This window comes from Hylaeus volcanicus, unplaced genomic scaffold (genome assembly GCF_026283585.1).
Source record: "Hylaeus volcanicus isolate JK05 unplaced genomic scaffold, UHH_iyHylVolc1.0_haploid 12186, whole genome shotgun sequence".
Classification (NCBI taxonomy): domain Eukaryota; kingdom Metazoa; phylum Arthropoda; class Insecta; order Hymenoptera; family Colletidae; genus Hylaeus; species Hylaeus volcanicus.
In genome coordinates, this window is record NW_026533136.1 from 138289 (window position 1) to 155236 (window position 16948).

The 16948-nt window shown below is 38.0% G+C and overlaps 2 protein-coding genes across 10 annotated transcripts in view; one reads left to right on the forward strand and one right to left on the reverse strand.

Moving 5' to 3' along the window:
• Positions 1-16948, reverse strand: part of LOC128882793 (ubiquitin carboxyl-terminal hydrolase 45) — a 186791-nt gene that overhangs the window by 50577 nt on the left and 119266 nt on the right. For 8 of the 9 annotated variants that reach the window (XM_054134541.1, XM_054134540.1, XM_054134543.1 and 5 more), the window contains one exon: positions 11282-11548. The exons of the other annotated variant lie outside the window; for it this stretch is intronic. In XM_054134541.1, coding sequence (XP_053990516.1) covers positions 11282-11548 — 267 coding nt within the window. The remainder of the gene's footprint in view (positions 1-11281; positions 11549-16948) is intronic. 9 annotated transcript variants of the gene reach the window in all.
• On the forward strand, positions 1642-2475 carry LOC128882797 (uncharacterized). Its single transcript, XM_054134550.1, has 2 exons — positions 1642-2082; positions 2207-2475. The coding sequence occupies exons 1-2, from the start codon at positions 1905-1907 to the stop codon at positions 2416-2418; spliced, it is 390 nt and encodes a 129-aa protein (XP_053990525.1). The 5' UTR covers positions 1642-1904; the 3' UTR covers positions 2419-2475.

Genomic DNA, 16948 nt, shown 5'->3' on the forward strand with positions numbered 1-16948 from the left:
GTTTTTTTCTTTTACATTATTTACTGTAGTTTAATTATTGTTTAGTGTAGTGATTAGTGATTAAGTTTCTGTTATATATTTCACTTATATTTGGTAAGTACGTACTTAAATACTTGGACATTTGTTACGTGTGGTACTTTCTGTGTTTAAAACTTCTTCTTTTCTTATTCAGACATTTGTTATTTAATAAGAATGGACGCTTTTCGTACAAATTTAGATTTATTTATGACGTTAAGAAATTCGTCCAAAGATTTAAATGACTATTCATTTTTATATGAGAAAGTATGTAAAGAAATGAATATGCCATTAGAAACATCAAATTTGTTAAAAACAAATTTAAAAAAGTTTGTGTTTCTAATGTAAAATAGAAATGGGTGCAATCTCGTTATATACAGGACAACTTTTTAAAACGTAACGAAAAATGGTGTAAATTGGGTGTATTTGCAGTCCATTGTTGAAAGGGTATGTTGTACGAAACGTGTAAAAGGCATTCAAAACATCTGATCCATGCATGGAGAGTAGAAAGGCCAAATGAATAATTGTTAACATCGCACACTTTTGAATTTACCAGATCTAAATCATTCATTTCAATTGGTTTAGCCTTACAAACATAACAACGCATTGCAGATTTCGTATTAGTAAGGGCAATGCAAATTTTATTATCCACCATTGTAAGGAGCATTACACATTCTATTTGTACATTATTTATTTTAACCGGCTTTAGATGTACTATTTCATGATTAATGGTACTTGTTATGTAATCTATAACTTGCTGGGTTTCTTTAACAAATTCGAATTTAATTGGGCGACAAAACCATGGTATATATTCTATTTTATTATTGATGTGATTGATTTTATCATGTATAATATCTGTACTTACCATTCATTTAATTTTATTGGTATCTATGCAAATAAAATCAAATATTGAAAAAATAAAGAAATTATTATTTATTATAAGATAAAGGAAAATGATATAGTTTCATGTATGTATGAAAAATAAGTAACAGGGTACAAAAAAAAATTAATTTTGTAATATTTTTGTTGTTAATATATATAATTATTATTGTTATAACATTTTTCAATTTCCTCTCTATTACTATGCATACGAATATTATTTATTCCAAGTTTCATGCTAATATCTAGTATGGTTCAAAAGTTATAAGCAAATGTTACTAAATTTCTCGATCCGGACCACTGTGCGGCGCTCACCATGTACCTTCGAGTTATCTTTTATTTTTGTTATGTAATATTGTTTATCTTGTTACAAAATACATTGGAAATGCAAAGTATATACTTCATAATAATTGGTCTATATAAAATTATGATGAAAAGATGACTTTTTGTATATGCAAATACGTTTTGTAAGAGAGAACTCAATTTTTACTTTCTTCACGATCTTTTATACCTTTGTTATTTATATAATTTTCAATGAATTTAGAAAAACTGGTGTCATTGTTTTGTTCTTTATTTCGTCCTTAATAGACTGCTTTTCGAATCATGTAAATATTGTTCCTCGTTTGGTTTTTATGAGCATTTTCCCAAACCCTAGTAAAACTGTGAAATTCGGCCGGTTATTCTCGCATAGACACCTATTTTTCGCCCGGCACTAAAAGGGTTAGTATGTTATTTCAAGGCGGATATATCAGAGCTATGGCCACAAATTATAATAGTAAAGTATTATAAGTATCTTTTTCGAGATAATTTTGGACAGATTTACACATGGTTTATCAATACATATATATTACTTAAGAGCAGTTATTTTATCTAATATATTTGATGCTTACCAAACATTTGATAATTGCTTTCTTGTAAACTGTGAGGTCTCAGTAGGTTATCTTTGCAACAAATTATTTAATGATATTCCAAGTCTTAAAGAAATTACTTCATGCGACAAGTGTAATAATATGCGGGAAAAAACATATCCTACTACTCAGGTTAAAATAGAAGACTTAATGCATTCTGAATTTCCAACAACAATTGAAAATGATTTTATATTACAACCAAAGTCTTGTCGTGAAAAGAGTACAGAAATAGAAACAGCAGAATGCACGGGTACTAAGTTTACCAAAATTTCAGAAATTGGTAAGTAAAGTTTTACAAAATTTATACCCTAAACGTATATGCCAATACAGGATCGTCAGACTGAGCGATTAAAAAGTAGTACCTTATTTCTGTTAATGCATAATGTTCGATAATGTGATTACAGGTTTATTTATGGTATTGGAAATATATGATACGTACAACAACAACTCTGATATAGAATTGGACAAAATTCCTAAAAATATGAAATGTTCATTTTTGGCAAAGTCATACATTTTACGAAGAGTAATAATTTTTAAATTACCGGCACATACAAGAAAATTTGACAAAAATACTGTTGGACATTTCACAGCAGTAGTATTTCACAACAATACATAGATAGAATACGATGACTGCAGCAATAAAGCGAAAAAGCTTCCAACAAACTATAAAGGAAATGTGCAAATTATTATATATAGTGTATAATTTTTTATACAATTTTGTACACAATTTTTTATATAGAATGTACAATAAAAATTTAATGTATTAAAATATTCCAGTATTTTTGGTTCTATTTTAAATTGTCAATCTAAACAAAACATATCGAGCGTGTACATACATTTAAGCAAAAAATATCAAGGATAAAATATTAATTATATTAACCTGTTTTCAAAATATATAACTGTCCATATTTATCCTTCTACGCCATTACGAATATTGCAAATCACACAATTAGTTTATTATAAAGGGTAATAATACTTTCATGCACTAATCGATATACGTTAATGTGCAAATAATACATACTAATAATCGTATGAATGCAAACACACAAGTGAGCACGCACGTGCGCTTTAGGTGTATCAAGCAAACGCGAATGTTTTCGCAAAATTGAAATAAGGAAGCACAAAAATTAGAATCATCTAAATAATAACACTTAATTCGAATATCTATAGTGCATAGTTGAATAATGTAGTTCTAGTAATATTAGCCAGTTACGAGACAAAACTTGCATTTGCACCAAGAGGGAAGTCCCTTAAGGGATGGAGCGCAAAAATCGAAATTGCTCTTATACGATAGAGCATAATTAGCGCATAATTCCTGTATGTTTTTTTGTCAATATTTCTTATCATTAATATGTGGGGGGCTGACTGGCAGCCTACTCAGCCCCCCCCCCCCCCATTTAAATAAATTTGTTTACATTAAACGGAGCGAGCGCAAAATTTTTTTCTTACGGATTTGAAGAGCGCATAAATAGCGCATTATGATATAATTTTTTCCTTAAATTTGATGTAAGTGGGGGGGCTAGCTAGGCAGATGTGGTAAACATTCAGGTACGAGGGTCGAGAATAGTCGAGATTCAAATTTTTTATCGAGGATTTAGACTCGCTTTGCGAGCTTGCTCTTATAACTGACATGACAAACCATTTAAATAATCTGAATTTAAAGCTGTCAAAGATCAATGAAGTTGTTTTTCAATTAGTTAGTCATATCGATTCTTTTCGTAGAAAGTTACAATTATTTAAATGACAATTAGACAGTAATATTCTTTACTTTTTTGCGTCTTGCCAGATTTTCTTTGAAGATTACGGCAAAAATTGTAATTTTAAAAAGCATCTAAATATAATTGATTCTCCAATAAATCAATGTGATACGCGTTTCAATGACTTTGAAACGCTAAGAAATGATTTAATGATGACGACAGACAATTTTCGCGCTTAATAATAAAACTTTCTTAGAGTAAATCACGCGCGTAAAGAAAAGAATTACCATGTCGAAAAACACGCTCAACGATTTCGCGGTTGGCGAACTGAAGAATCTTGTGCGTGCAAGGAATTTAAAATCTTCCGGCTCTAAGAGTGAACTAATTACTCGTCTACAGGTAGCAATATCTGACTGGGCAGACAAAATATCGGATTTTGTTGACGAAGTGAAGTAGCGAGAGCCAGCGAGTGTCCGGCCAGAACAAAATACTTCGATGTTGGAACGAGAAAACTCCGTAGACACCGACATGCGGGGAAGCATTCGTGATAGTGTCCGAGAATTGGAATTACTTCGTTGCGAAAATGAATTGTTATAACGCGAGCTAAGAGTGATGCGTCTCGAAAGGGAAGTGTCTACGCCGCGATCCGAAGCCGAATTTTCCACGCGCGGGGTTAACGTGCGACACGTGGCCGAGATATTGAACGAATTTTCCGGCGACGGTGATAGTTTCATGAACTGGAAACAACAAGCCACATTATTACGCGATACATACAACCTCGACGAAAATTCAATGCGGTTAGTAATTCATCAACGCTGAAAAGGAAAAGCGCTAAATTGGTTTCGTGCGCGAGCGAGTAAAGGTGAGGTCCCATGAACGTAAGTTCGGGCGGCGAGCACGAACAACGTCCACTTGAAAGTGTCAACTCGTCGCGCAGGAGGGCTTGATGGATCCAGGCGAGCTGGCACAACGAGCGGCGGACACCTAAACGTGCACGGAATCCCGAAAAAGGCCAGGCACCATCATCGCAACGAGCGGTTGACAAGGGGATGTCATAAAGAATTAAAAATACCAACCTCGACAATTTTTATCGGAACTTTGTGGAAGTAACTTCAATCGATTCCTGATGCTTCTACGATCAAAATGATATCTCACATCGCGTAAATCGGACTATTTTTAACGAAATAACTTTTCAATTATGCAATCAGATTTTGCATATAATTTCGTTAAAAATAGTCCGATTTACGCGATGTGAGATATCATTTTGATCGTAGAAGCATCAGGAATCGATTGAAGTTACTTCCGCAAAGTTCTGATAAAAATTGTCGAGGTTGGTATTTTCAATTCTTTATGACATCCCCTTGTCGACCGCCCGTTGCGATGATGGTGCCTGGCCTTTTTCGGGATTCCGTGCTCGTTTAGGTGTTCGCGGTTCGTTGTGCTAGCTCTTCTGGGTCCATCAGACCCTCCTGCGCGAGGAGTTGACACTTTCAAGTGGATGTTGCTCGTGCTCGCCACCTGACCTTACACACATGGGACCTCACCTTTACAAAAGCAGCCGAACAAAGCCTTGCGCCTGGTGTTTTACTTCAGTAAACGTACGAGTCCCGCCGAATGTAAATACCATAGTTTTGAGTTGGAATGCTTATCTGTTGTTTATGCGATCAAGAGATTCGATATTTATTTGTCAGGCATACCATCCATAATAGTAACCGATTGCGACAGTTACAGATTAACTTTAAATAAGCAAAACGTCAACCCGCGAATCTATCGATGGAGATTATTCTTGCAGAATTATGATTACGAAATAGTTCACAGGAGAAACAGCAAAATAGGCCACGTCAACGCTTTGAGTAGATGTCACGGAATATTAATTTTAGAAGCTAATAGTTTTGAACAGGTATTATCGTTGAAACAATCTCAGGAGGAGTCTATCAAGGAAATAAAGAGACGATTAGAGACGATAGAAGACAAATTTTATGAATTAAGAGACGGTCTAGTATATCGTACAGTGAAAAACAATTTATTATTTTTACCATCCCATGACGATTTAGGACATTTAGGAGTCGACAAAGTCGTTGAACACATCGTACGTGTGTATTGGTTCCCAAACACTTCGCAGTAAAGTTAAAACACACATTAGCAATTACCTAAAATGCATCGAATTTTCCCCGATCGAGGGCCGAAGCGAAGGATATTTAAATAGCTTTTCGAAAGATAAAGTGCCATTCGCGACTATACACATAGACCACTACGGACCTCTTGAGAAAAGTGGCAGAGGATTTAAATTTATACTTTCGATTGTTGACGAATTTACAAAATTTATTAAGCTATTCTCGTGTACATCGACAAGTTCTGACGAAATCATAAAACATCTCCGTGTATATGCCTATAATTATAGTAAGCCGCGTTGGATCATCAGTGATCGAGGATCTTGTTTCACGTCTAACACTTTTAAAAATTTTGTTAATGAGCATAGCGTGAACCATATACTGATAGCTGTTGGCACACCCCGTGCCAATGAACAGATTGAAAAGTACAATAGAGTTATTACGCCAATGCTGGCAAAACTCTGCGATGCACCTAAAGATTGGTCATATGTCTTGGGTAAAGTTGAGTTGCTTTAAATAATACGATATGTAAATCTATTGAAACTACTCCCAGCAAATTGCTTTTCGGTATACATCAGATAGGGGAGATCACCGATGGTGTACGTGACGTCCTTAGTCGCGACCTTGACGACACAAGAGACTTAACTGCGTTGAGAGATAGAGCGAGCGAATCGATTAAAAGACATTATAATAGACATTATAATAAACGACGCAAAACAAGCACGGCGTATGCGATAGGTGATTACGTTGTTATTCGAAATCACGATGTTACACCAGGCGTGAATAAAAAACTAATCCCAAAATTTAAAGGACCTTACGAAATAATTAAGGTACTCGAACACGATCGTTATGTCGTAACAGATCCCGAGGGGTTTCAACGATCTCGGACACCCATCACACTGTGGGTCCGGATCAAATGAAGCCCTGGAATAAACAATTAATATAAATATATTTAAGGTAATCTATAGGTATGTAATAGTCATTGTATTATATTATGTATTTGGGTCGACCGAGGGCGGTCTGGATGTCAGGAGTGGCCGAGCTGTAGGAAATGGCTGGTCGGCGTTCGTGGATACGCGCGAGCATTGTCGCTCTTTTGTCTAAAAGCATTGTAAGAAAGTTTCGCGTCGTCGACAGTCGACGACGCACAGTCAATTGCTCGACGGATTGAGCGAGAGTCGATCGTAATGAAGTTCATTCCCAAAAATACGCCTCACACACGTTATCCACTTCTCCGAAATTTTGGTTTTCGAATTTTCTCTATGTTTGAGTCTACATATTTATAGGAATGCTCATTTTCTAAAATGAAAAATATAAAAACAGAAAAACGTTCGTCTTTAAGTGATGCATTATTATCCTCGTTGATACGAACTAATTCCTCTAAATTATCTGTGCGTATTGTTGGAGCGTTTTATTACGATTTATTTGTAGAACGGACTCTACGTAGTTCGTCGGCACGTTCAGCTCGAAGAAACCGATAACGTTTCAATGTTTATAATACGGATATACGTCGCCCGGGCCCCAATTAGGGAGTCGGCTTCGAACCACGGTCGTGACCGGTCGAGGAAATATACCGCGTATTAAAAGACAGTAATTTTTGTCTCGACTACGGGACTTCGTAATTCGGCAATAGTCAAACAATCAGACGTTTCAGACGACGGCAGGATATCTCCTTGTGCGGGAGTTTCCATCGGAACTCAGTTTCCGCAACACAGTGATTCCTGGTAATCTGGATATCTTCCCGCACAGGAGACTCCAACGGAACACTATTCCGTACCATCGTGATCGATTCACAATCTGGGAATTATTTCCTAAAAAATCCGGTGTCACGCGATTAATCGCTGACGGGCGCCCGACCTTCATGTACACGAAAAAATCATCAAAGTCACACGCGACACACTCACACTAACAATTCAAATATTGTAAAATCAATAATTTAAATCAAGGGTTTTTTATGCCTTCGGGCTTTTTCCTTCGTTAAACATTTATCAAGGGTTTTTTATCCCTTCGGGCTTTTTCCCTTGCATCAACGTTAAAATAAAATAAACTATTACTTTTCATTCACAATAGCCATTCATTATTTATAACACCTTTATCTTGCCTAAACATCCTGTCGGACAGTCACGAATTTCTATCCTTCCTCGAACCGTCTTTCTCTCCTGTGTGTGTTTAGATTATTCTAGACCCGAAACCAAAGGGGGAATGAATTCGAGGGGACAGTTCATTCTTGTCCGAAACTTCGACGAGGTAAGACCGAGTCAAGATAGTTAATCGAATAGATTGAAATTGTTTATGTTAAGGAGTTTCGATCGAACAGGTATACTATCCCTTGTAGAATCGTGCAAACGACTCAGAAGGTCAAATGAAAATGAATAGGTTTATAATTTTGATTTCAATGTTCTTGTCTAATCACATATTTTATTATCGGTCTTATTAACGTTTCATGGAATAGGCCTATTGGAGAAAGCACTTTAAAGAAAAAGGATCGACGATACTAGCTCTTTGATGATGTGGAAAGCTGTTGATAAAATTGCAATTATTACATCATACATCATTGTTATTATATGTATATATAAAAGATGTTTATAGACCTAAACATAATATTAATAATTTTAATTATCTGTGCCAATAAAAAATACTGACAGCGCAAGGAAATTTTTAATCACGCGGATCGAAGCAGACATATCTATTGTAGACACCCCTGAGACACAGCGTCACGTGCGTGATTGGCGCCTCGGCCGTCGATCCTAGAGCGATAGTGGGGATACACCAGGCGTTGCCTCAGGAATCGGCCCGAAATGTGCAACTAACTCCGAGCACTGGTTTAGATAATTATAATGTAAAATTAAAGAGTGTAATAACCGAAACCATTAATCGCTCCAAAACACATCGAGAAAAGGACCACATGGGCACATAATAATGTTACTCGTGATTGAAGTAATCTTATATTTTCTGATGTCCGACCGGCGCAGGTCTGGTCCGGGGGGCTAACGTGGGAAGCGGGTGGTTTTTTAGTGAGTAGAAATCTCACACTACCGGGTGCTGGCATCGTCCACCGGCGCCCGGTGCCTATGAAGGTTTTTCCACCCCCCCCCCCCCCCCAAAAAAATTCTTATATTTTCTGATGAAGCCATCTTTTGAGTATGAATTTCTGTTACTTGTTCTTGTTTCGTATCTACTACGAAAATTCTCCAACGGACTGTCAAACATCCCAAAGAAATCGATTTTTGGAGATGTTTCTTAAGACATGATTACGGATGTTTTTCAATGTTCATTGGAAACTTTAACGTTGTTGAAATAAATAAAACTGATTAAAGATGTTTGCTAATAACAGCACAAAAGTGGTTTGGTTGGGAAAACCAAAAGTGGACATTACAAGAAGATAATGACTCAAAACAGCAAAGCTATCTGTGCACATAATGAAAGGTAGCGAACGGTGTCCAAATAGTGAAGTCTTCTCCATCGCCCGATGCTAATCCCATCGAAAATGTGCAGCAATACAGGGTGTCCCAGAACTCCTGTAAGAACCGGAAATTGGGGGGTAGCTGACACGATTCTGAACAACAATTTTCTTTGCAAAAATGTCGGTGGGGACTTCATTTTTGAATTATTAACGAAAAACACCGATCAATCACAGCGCCCGATTAACGCGCGCTCAGCCGCGAAAGCATAAGCTCGAGCCAGGACTGGGTAATTACGCCAGGTGCCGGCGTAGCTAGCTGAGCGCGTGCTAATCGGGCGTTGTGATTGGTCGGTGTTTTTCGTTAATATTTCAAAAAGGAAGCCTTCACCCACATTTTTCCAAAGGAAATTGTTGTTCAGAATCGTGTCAGCTACTCCCCATTTCCGGTTTTTACAGAGGTTCTGGGACATCCTGTATATAAAGCTAAGGCTTCGAAAGAAGACAATCTAGAGGTTAAAACCGATGTTCGAGAATGGAAACTTCGGACGACAAATTGACACTAATGCATAGAGAGAAAGAGTGAACAACACAATTGCAAGTTATTTTATTTAATTGTGTTAAGTCGTTTGGAAATTGCGGTGTAATTCTTCGACAGACTGTATAACACGTATTTGTCTCGATGCTTTTAGAAATGTTTTTTCTTTAGTCAGTTAAAAAGTTCATATCTCGGTGAAGTAAAAGTATCAATATCACCACAAGTTGCATGTAAAAATAATTCAAGAGAAGATAGTTTTTCTAAAAATACATCTTACAGTCGTTCGTTTTTCGTAATCAGAGATATTAAATAGGATAGATATTTAAATACATTTTTTATAATCTTCAAAATATTTAGTACTTGATGTAAGAATATAATATTTTAAATTATATGTCGTCAATTAACGATATCTGACGCGGCTTGAATGAAAAGAATATTATCGATTACCGGTGACTGACGGTTAACGTGTTAAAGAAGGAGCCCGGTTCTAGACACCGAAAATGAGGCATTTTTTTACTAATTTAAAAAAAATAATGATAATCATGACCTCTTGCGACAAAACATAAGAAAACAGGGTGGTTTCCAAATGAGATATTGTTTTCAATCTCGATAGATCCCTCAGACAACAGCATTTATCCCCTTTCCAGACAGCACTTTTTTTAAAATGATTTCATAGTTCACTTCTTAATACAAGTGTTTTATTTGTTAGAATATTTTTGATATGATATATGCTGTATCCATGCCTCCCATATTCAAGTAGATGGAGTCAAACGAGAACACGAATCATAGGGTGCAGGATTAGTAGTGTAGGAAAAGAAGTCGACTGAGAATCCAAGGATCGTAAATCCGAATCTCCGTGCCTTATTTGTCGTTCAGACTTCTACGTATATATGATAATCTTTTAAATAGACAGCTTCTCTGCGACAGTTATCATTCGGAATTATAATATATTTTTATTATATACTTGTGTTATATTTGTAGTTTATAACTATATTATATGTTACCATATTAATATATGATATTAACATTATTATTACAACAAAGTTATGTATGTTGGATTCTGTAGACACTTAAAAAAAGAAAAAATGAAGAAAAAGAGATCAAACATGGGAAGAATCGTACCGTAAAATAAGTAAACGTACAGAAGGATAATAATTGTTTCACAGATAACTGTTCTGAACATTCGATATCAATTTTCCTCACAAATAACTGTAACGAACAAACCAAATGAATATCCCTTATTATTATAATAATCGATATTCACAACGAATACAAATCACTTGTATTGTTCTCTTATTGATTTTTGTTGTATATTTTATTAAAATAACTTATTTTTAGTAAATTTGTACAAGATAGTTCACGTAACTTTTTTTCAGATTAAGTTGTAAAGTATATATTTTATGAATTTTATATATAAAAGTTGTCTAATAGGAAGGAATACATCATGCGGTGTTTGTTTCATATCATAAAATCTCCTTTTTTGTGGTCACCATGTAACTGATAATATATTTGTCTAATAATTTCCATTAACATTCAATATGATATCTCTGTTAATTTTAAACAAATATTTATGCATGCGAATCCGCGTACCAAAGATAGTACTCAATAATAGTAGAAATATTAGAATAAATAGAAGATAATACAGAATAATCAAAAAATAATCATGGGTATAATAAAACAATCCAGTCACAAATTGATTATTTTTCCTAGTTAAATATAATATTAATATTTACCTTAACGTAAGCAACATAATGTCCCCCATGAATAGTTCCACTATGTTCAACAACACCGTACAAAGCATACATTCGCCTGTTTTTAGGATTCTTGCAAATAGGTGCTAGATCAAGGATTATCGGAAACGACACATGCCTCGTTACTTTCCGAAAATCAACTCGTTGGGCTTGAAAACGTTTCAAGTGAAGTATCAAAACTGCAGGTACACTAGAAATAAGATACTGCTTCGTGCTTGGTGTGCATATCATCTTACAGTTCTCTCTCACCTAAAATAATAGCATAACACTTTTACCGTTTTGTTATTTAAATATTTTTATTATTTTACAAAGAGGAACGTGATTAAGTAACTTTCAAGAATGTATTCTCATTTACAAGTGAAATAAAGGTGACTATCAATCATTAGTCAAACACAAATTTCGATTTCACATTAACGGAAACAATTTTGAACAAAATCTTATTCAATACAAGCGTGGCGAGTGTTGATATCAAAGTAAACAAAGTAAGTTGAAAATGTTTAGAATGATACTCCATAATATGTGGAAAGCTGAACTTTTGTAAAAAGATCAAGATATTTTGATTAGTTAAAAAAAATATATTCCATATCTTCAGTTAACTGTTGCGTTAATGCTGAGGGAGTGATTCAAGCGGTTGCTCTCGGAGAGGATAATAAGTAATACTAGCTGCGAGAACCATACAGGTTATATATGAGAAGTTGTATATGTTTTATAACATTAAACGAGACTACTATTTTTGTTTCTTATTTCTTTTTAAACGAACACTGGGATTTTTTGTGCATATATAAATTGTTCTGAGATCGTCAGAACGGTCGATACTTGGATACATATTGTACATTCGAATAAAGCAACGCGTCCGGTGAAGAGACGGTCGTCTGTCTTTTTGTTTGTGCGGCAGTCGGGTATCGTCTGTCCGCGCGAATGCACCATGTTCTCCACAAGTACCCATTATTATAGTTTTAAGTGTTTCTTTTACATTAAATAGTGTTGATATTAAAATGATTGCTGCGGCTGTGTTCGTGAATAAAGCGAATGATTATTAAAGTGGGAAAGGCGACTATTATTGAACTTATTAAAGTGTGTTTATTTTTTACGTCCTATTATACTGGAAGGCAGGATAAAGGATGAGGGATTTCAAAAGGGATATTGTTACGAGCCCCAATAGTTTGTAAGATAATTGTATCTACTTTCTTTGTAAGGGGGGCGCGAAGAGAGCAGGAGACATATCGTGTCTGAGGTTAATATCGTAAAGAGATTGAAAGGCTCTCGCGGTTTCGCTGAACGGATAGGAAACGCGAAAGATCGGGATCCTATCCCAAGCCTATGGGTAAGGTTGGCGTAACTGGCGTCCTAGGCCCGGTAGACCAAAGGGGGAAAATGTGAGCGTCTTCCCAAAACTTAAGGTCCACGAGCGCGGCTCGACCTTAACGGTCGACAATGAGCGAAGCCGCGAGCAGGGCAATAAAACCACAGAGTGAGGAGGATTAAGACGGATCCGAGGCTGTCCGTGTCGAAAATCGTTTGGGATTCGGTTGTGAGCTCTTGCCTCGGCAACAACGATATTTTCTCGTGCTCTCCTCTCGCGCTCCTTTCCTGGGTGTGTCCTAAAAAGATATAAAGAGGAAGAACGAGGAGGTTAGAGAGGAATATAGAGCAATATGGAGGTACAGGGAAGACCAGCAAAACTGATTAAGGCGGCCCTAAGATTATACCCAGATAATCATAAAGGTATTGTTTCTGTGTAGGTTCAAATTAAAAGTGAACACATTAAAAGAAATAATAAGGAGTGTCTTATCCTTATGACTAAGGAGGTTTTTAAATTGAACTTCAATGCGTATGACTTGAAGACATCTAGTTTTAACAAAGTTGAAGATCTATAATAAAAAACAAGCGAATAGATTTACGGAAAAAATCAGCGAGGATAATGACAATAGTATAATGGGAACTTTTATTCCAATTCATAAGTTGGAGAGAAAGGGGATAATAAAAGATTTTTCTGTAGGCTACGATGTGCATGACATAATATTACATGTTAAATTGTCTGCTAAAATCCTCTTTGTGAAAATATTAGAAAAAAGGGTGATAGCAGAGAGCAAAACCGATAGAAAGTGGATTGCTAGTGAATCAGTCGTTTTGACGTTTGAAGGGGATGCATATCGCAAAAGATAAAGTTATATGGTTTGTATAGTGTCAAGGTCTAATGCTTCATTGAACCAGTCAAGAAATATACCAATTATTGGAGTTATAGGCACTCAAGAGAAAGATGTAAAGGAAAAGTTAAATGCATTTGTAATGGGGAGCTACATTTCCAAAGCGAGACTTGCGAGAAAGGGGAAAATGTAAAGAAATGCATTCATTGCAAGTAGGAACATTTCATTTTTAATAGACAGTGTCCAGAATTTAAGTTCAATAAAGAAATGAATGAATATAGAGCACTGAACAATGTCAGTTTTTTCCAAGCTAAAATAGCAATTATGGAAAAATATGGAAACGTGTTTAAAAATGAAGAGATGACAGGAAACTTTACCCCGAAAATTCAGATATCTAATTGTAAGTAAACCTTTCCAGAGATACGTGAAACTAATTTACAAAAGATATTAGAATTAAAGAGAATCGGTGGTATTGCACGGTGCATCAAACTAATAATTATTGGAACAGAAGCAACCATAAGACCTATGGTAAAACCAATGGTACAAAATCAGTGATGGTAAAATCCATAAAAAAAACAGCAATACCAATTAGATTACTCGACAGAAACCTTACTGGAGAAACTTCAGGAAAAAAAATAACGAAGGAGAACCATGGGCTCGTATTAAAATATAGAACAGTCGTCACCACCATAGCGACGGGAAGGCAGTCTGGTTTCGTACTATCGAATGTTACAACGCGTACAAAGTATTAAAAGTAAAAGGTCATAAATAAAATATCTCTCTAAAGGAGACGATATAAATATATGTGCTGAATCCTGGTTGAAATCCAAGGATCAGTTTGATTTGAACGGCTTTAATGTTGTCAGGAAGGATAGAATATGAAAAACAGGAGGTGGAGTTATTATCTTTATAGCTGTGACGGGGCAGACTTTTTCTGCCCGTCACGACAGCACCCTGACTCCGAAAGGACTTAATTCCCTCCTCGCCGGACACGCTGCGGAGGTGGTACGCGTGTATGGAGGAGCGAGTGGACCGCGTTGCGTAGGAACTTTCCCCGTTCGTGCCTTCCCTTTTCCCCTCGCGTATAACGGTGCGATTTCGCGCGAGCGCGGTAAGTCGTTGGTCGCGGTGTCCTCCACCCAAGGACAGCACCAGTACGGCCACCACCTGAAGGAGTAGCCGACCTCCCGAGATGGACAGTCAGCCATCGCCCCTTAGAGCTGGCACGGGGAAAAATATAGAAACCCAAAACCTGATCCAGCCTGGACATAGAGGAGGTGGTCGACCGTAAGAAGCCTCTACAGCTCCTGGATGTGGAGAGCCGCGAGCCGGCGACGCGAAGAAGCGCGAAGATTGACGAGCGACCGAGGGAGTTTCGGCAATTAGGCGAGTTCGTTAATTAACGGTTAACACGTAGCGAGCGACACGCAAGCGAACGCTTTTGTTTTCGGCTATTCCAAAAGTTCTTCTTTTGATTATCGTGCGCGTGTGAGTGGTAATCGGCCGTGGACTCCACTTCGTCCCTTTTAGTAGACAGTACAGGGAATCTTGGACGCTAAGACCCACAAAATTCAGGTAGGGCCCAATAGTTGGGGTTCAGTTTGTTGTACGAATGTGCGAGCGCGTGGAGCGTGTGTGTGTGCCCGCGAGTGTGCTCCGGAGCACCGTCCACCCACGGCAGGACCACACCCGGAAGCGAGAGCCCTCAAGGTTCCCTCCGTTCGTTTCGCATATCTACCGCGTGACCTTCCTCGGTTTGAGAGCGCGTCTCGTTTCGAAGGAAAGGGCCCCTTTGAAGCGCGAAACCGTTAATTCACTTGGTCATAGTTTTCAAGATATTTGCAAAAAATGTAGACATGTTGATTTTAGGGTCCTTTGGATCCGCGGCGGACCCGTGATGCCCGGTGTTAGATGATTGGTTATCGCCTTTAGCACGCTTAGCGATCGGATCCGAATTACTAAGATCTATAGAATTTGATGAGTTGATTCAGGAGTACGGAAAACTGAAGTCAAAGGAAAAGAATTTTAAGTAAAAGTTTAGTTTCAAAAATCTTGCAGATGTTTATCCCCGAATATTATTTCTTTCTTGTATCATATGTTTCGAGAATGGGGCCCACGAAGGTTGGACAAACTCGGGCCCCCAAACATGTTAATCCGTGCCTGGCTCAGACGCGCTATGCCGCGAATATGCGCCCGCCAACCGTATACGATCCGCGGAGCTTCCTTGCGAAATTGCGACAATCGACCCGTCCCTCACTTCGACTCCGCATTCAGTAAAGGAGAAAGCAAATGGGAAGAAAATGCCGTTGCGAAAGCCTCGATTTTCCCCAGCTCGGGACAGCGACGCCGAACGTCGCCCCTAAAGGGGCAGGTGCGTTTTTCGACACATCCAAGGGAGAGGGAGGCTCGTCCCCTTTGGGATAAGCAAATTCCCATCCACTCTCGCCAAGCGGAGAGTGATGATGCTCCCCAGAGGTCGGCCGAACGGTGTCGTGATGAAAGTCACGATGTCGGACGCCGACCTTCTTCCACTCACGAGAGGCCAGCTGAACGGTTTCGTGACGAAAGTCACAATATCCAAAGCCATTCTTCGAGCGAGAGGTCGGCCGAATGGTACGGTGACCTTCGTCACCAGTCCCGACGCCGATGCTCCACCAAGAGGACGGTTGAACGGCGCGGTGACCTTTGTTACCAGTACCGTTACAGTTCCCCTACCGCCTAGCTAGCGGAGTGGTACCGGAACACGAGTTCCGGGTCCAGTTGCAGCGTTTCTGGCAGTGGGTCGTCGGTGCCGGATAGCGACCTTAGTCGCGAGTCCCACCGCTGCCACTATTCCCTTCAACGCTCTCCCCACCGAAATTATTTTCGAGGAAATCGAGTCGTCAAGATTTTGAATCGGTGACAAATCGCTTATTCGAGCGGGTACGGAGCCGAAAGATTTCTGAAACGACTAAATTTGTGCAGAATCGTGCTGGAAACGTCCTCCACTTGTGCTGGAGGTTTTTTTTCAGGCGAGGCCGAAAATTGGTAGCACTATCGTGGTTCCAAATGCCGGTCGTGGCGCTCGTTTGTCAATGCGTTTCAAAAACGTTTCGAGAGTAAAGACTCCCAACAATGACTTTTGAGTGACGCCATCAATCTTACCAAGTGAGAAGAGGAATCTATTGAGGCATTCCTGGACACCCTCCAACTTATTTTTATGATTAAAAATCAATCCATTTTTTAAATAAGGGGATGGTAACGGGGCAATATAGCATTTGTGACATACAATAAAGCATGGATAAAGATTTAGAGACAGGGACAAATGGATAGAGATGAAATACTGGCATGGGGGGGGGGGGGGGGGGCGTGTGCTAACAGAGAAAAGCTTTTTATTGAGTTTGGATTTTCAATCGCTTGATTCTTACGACGAGAGTAAAATCTATTAATTTTTGGCATAACAAAAAGCCTAAAATACAAAATCATAGAAGTGAAATTAAAAGATGGTAATTCTGAAGCAATA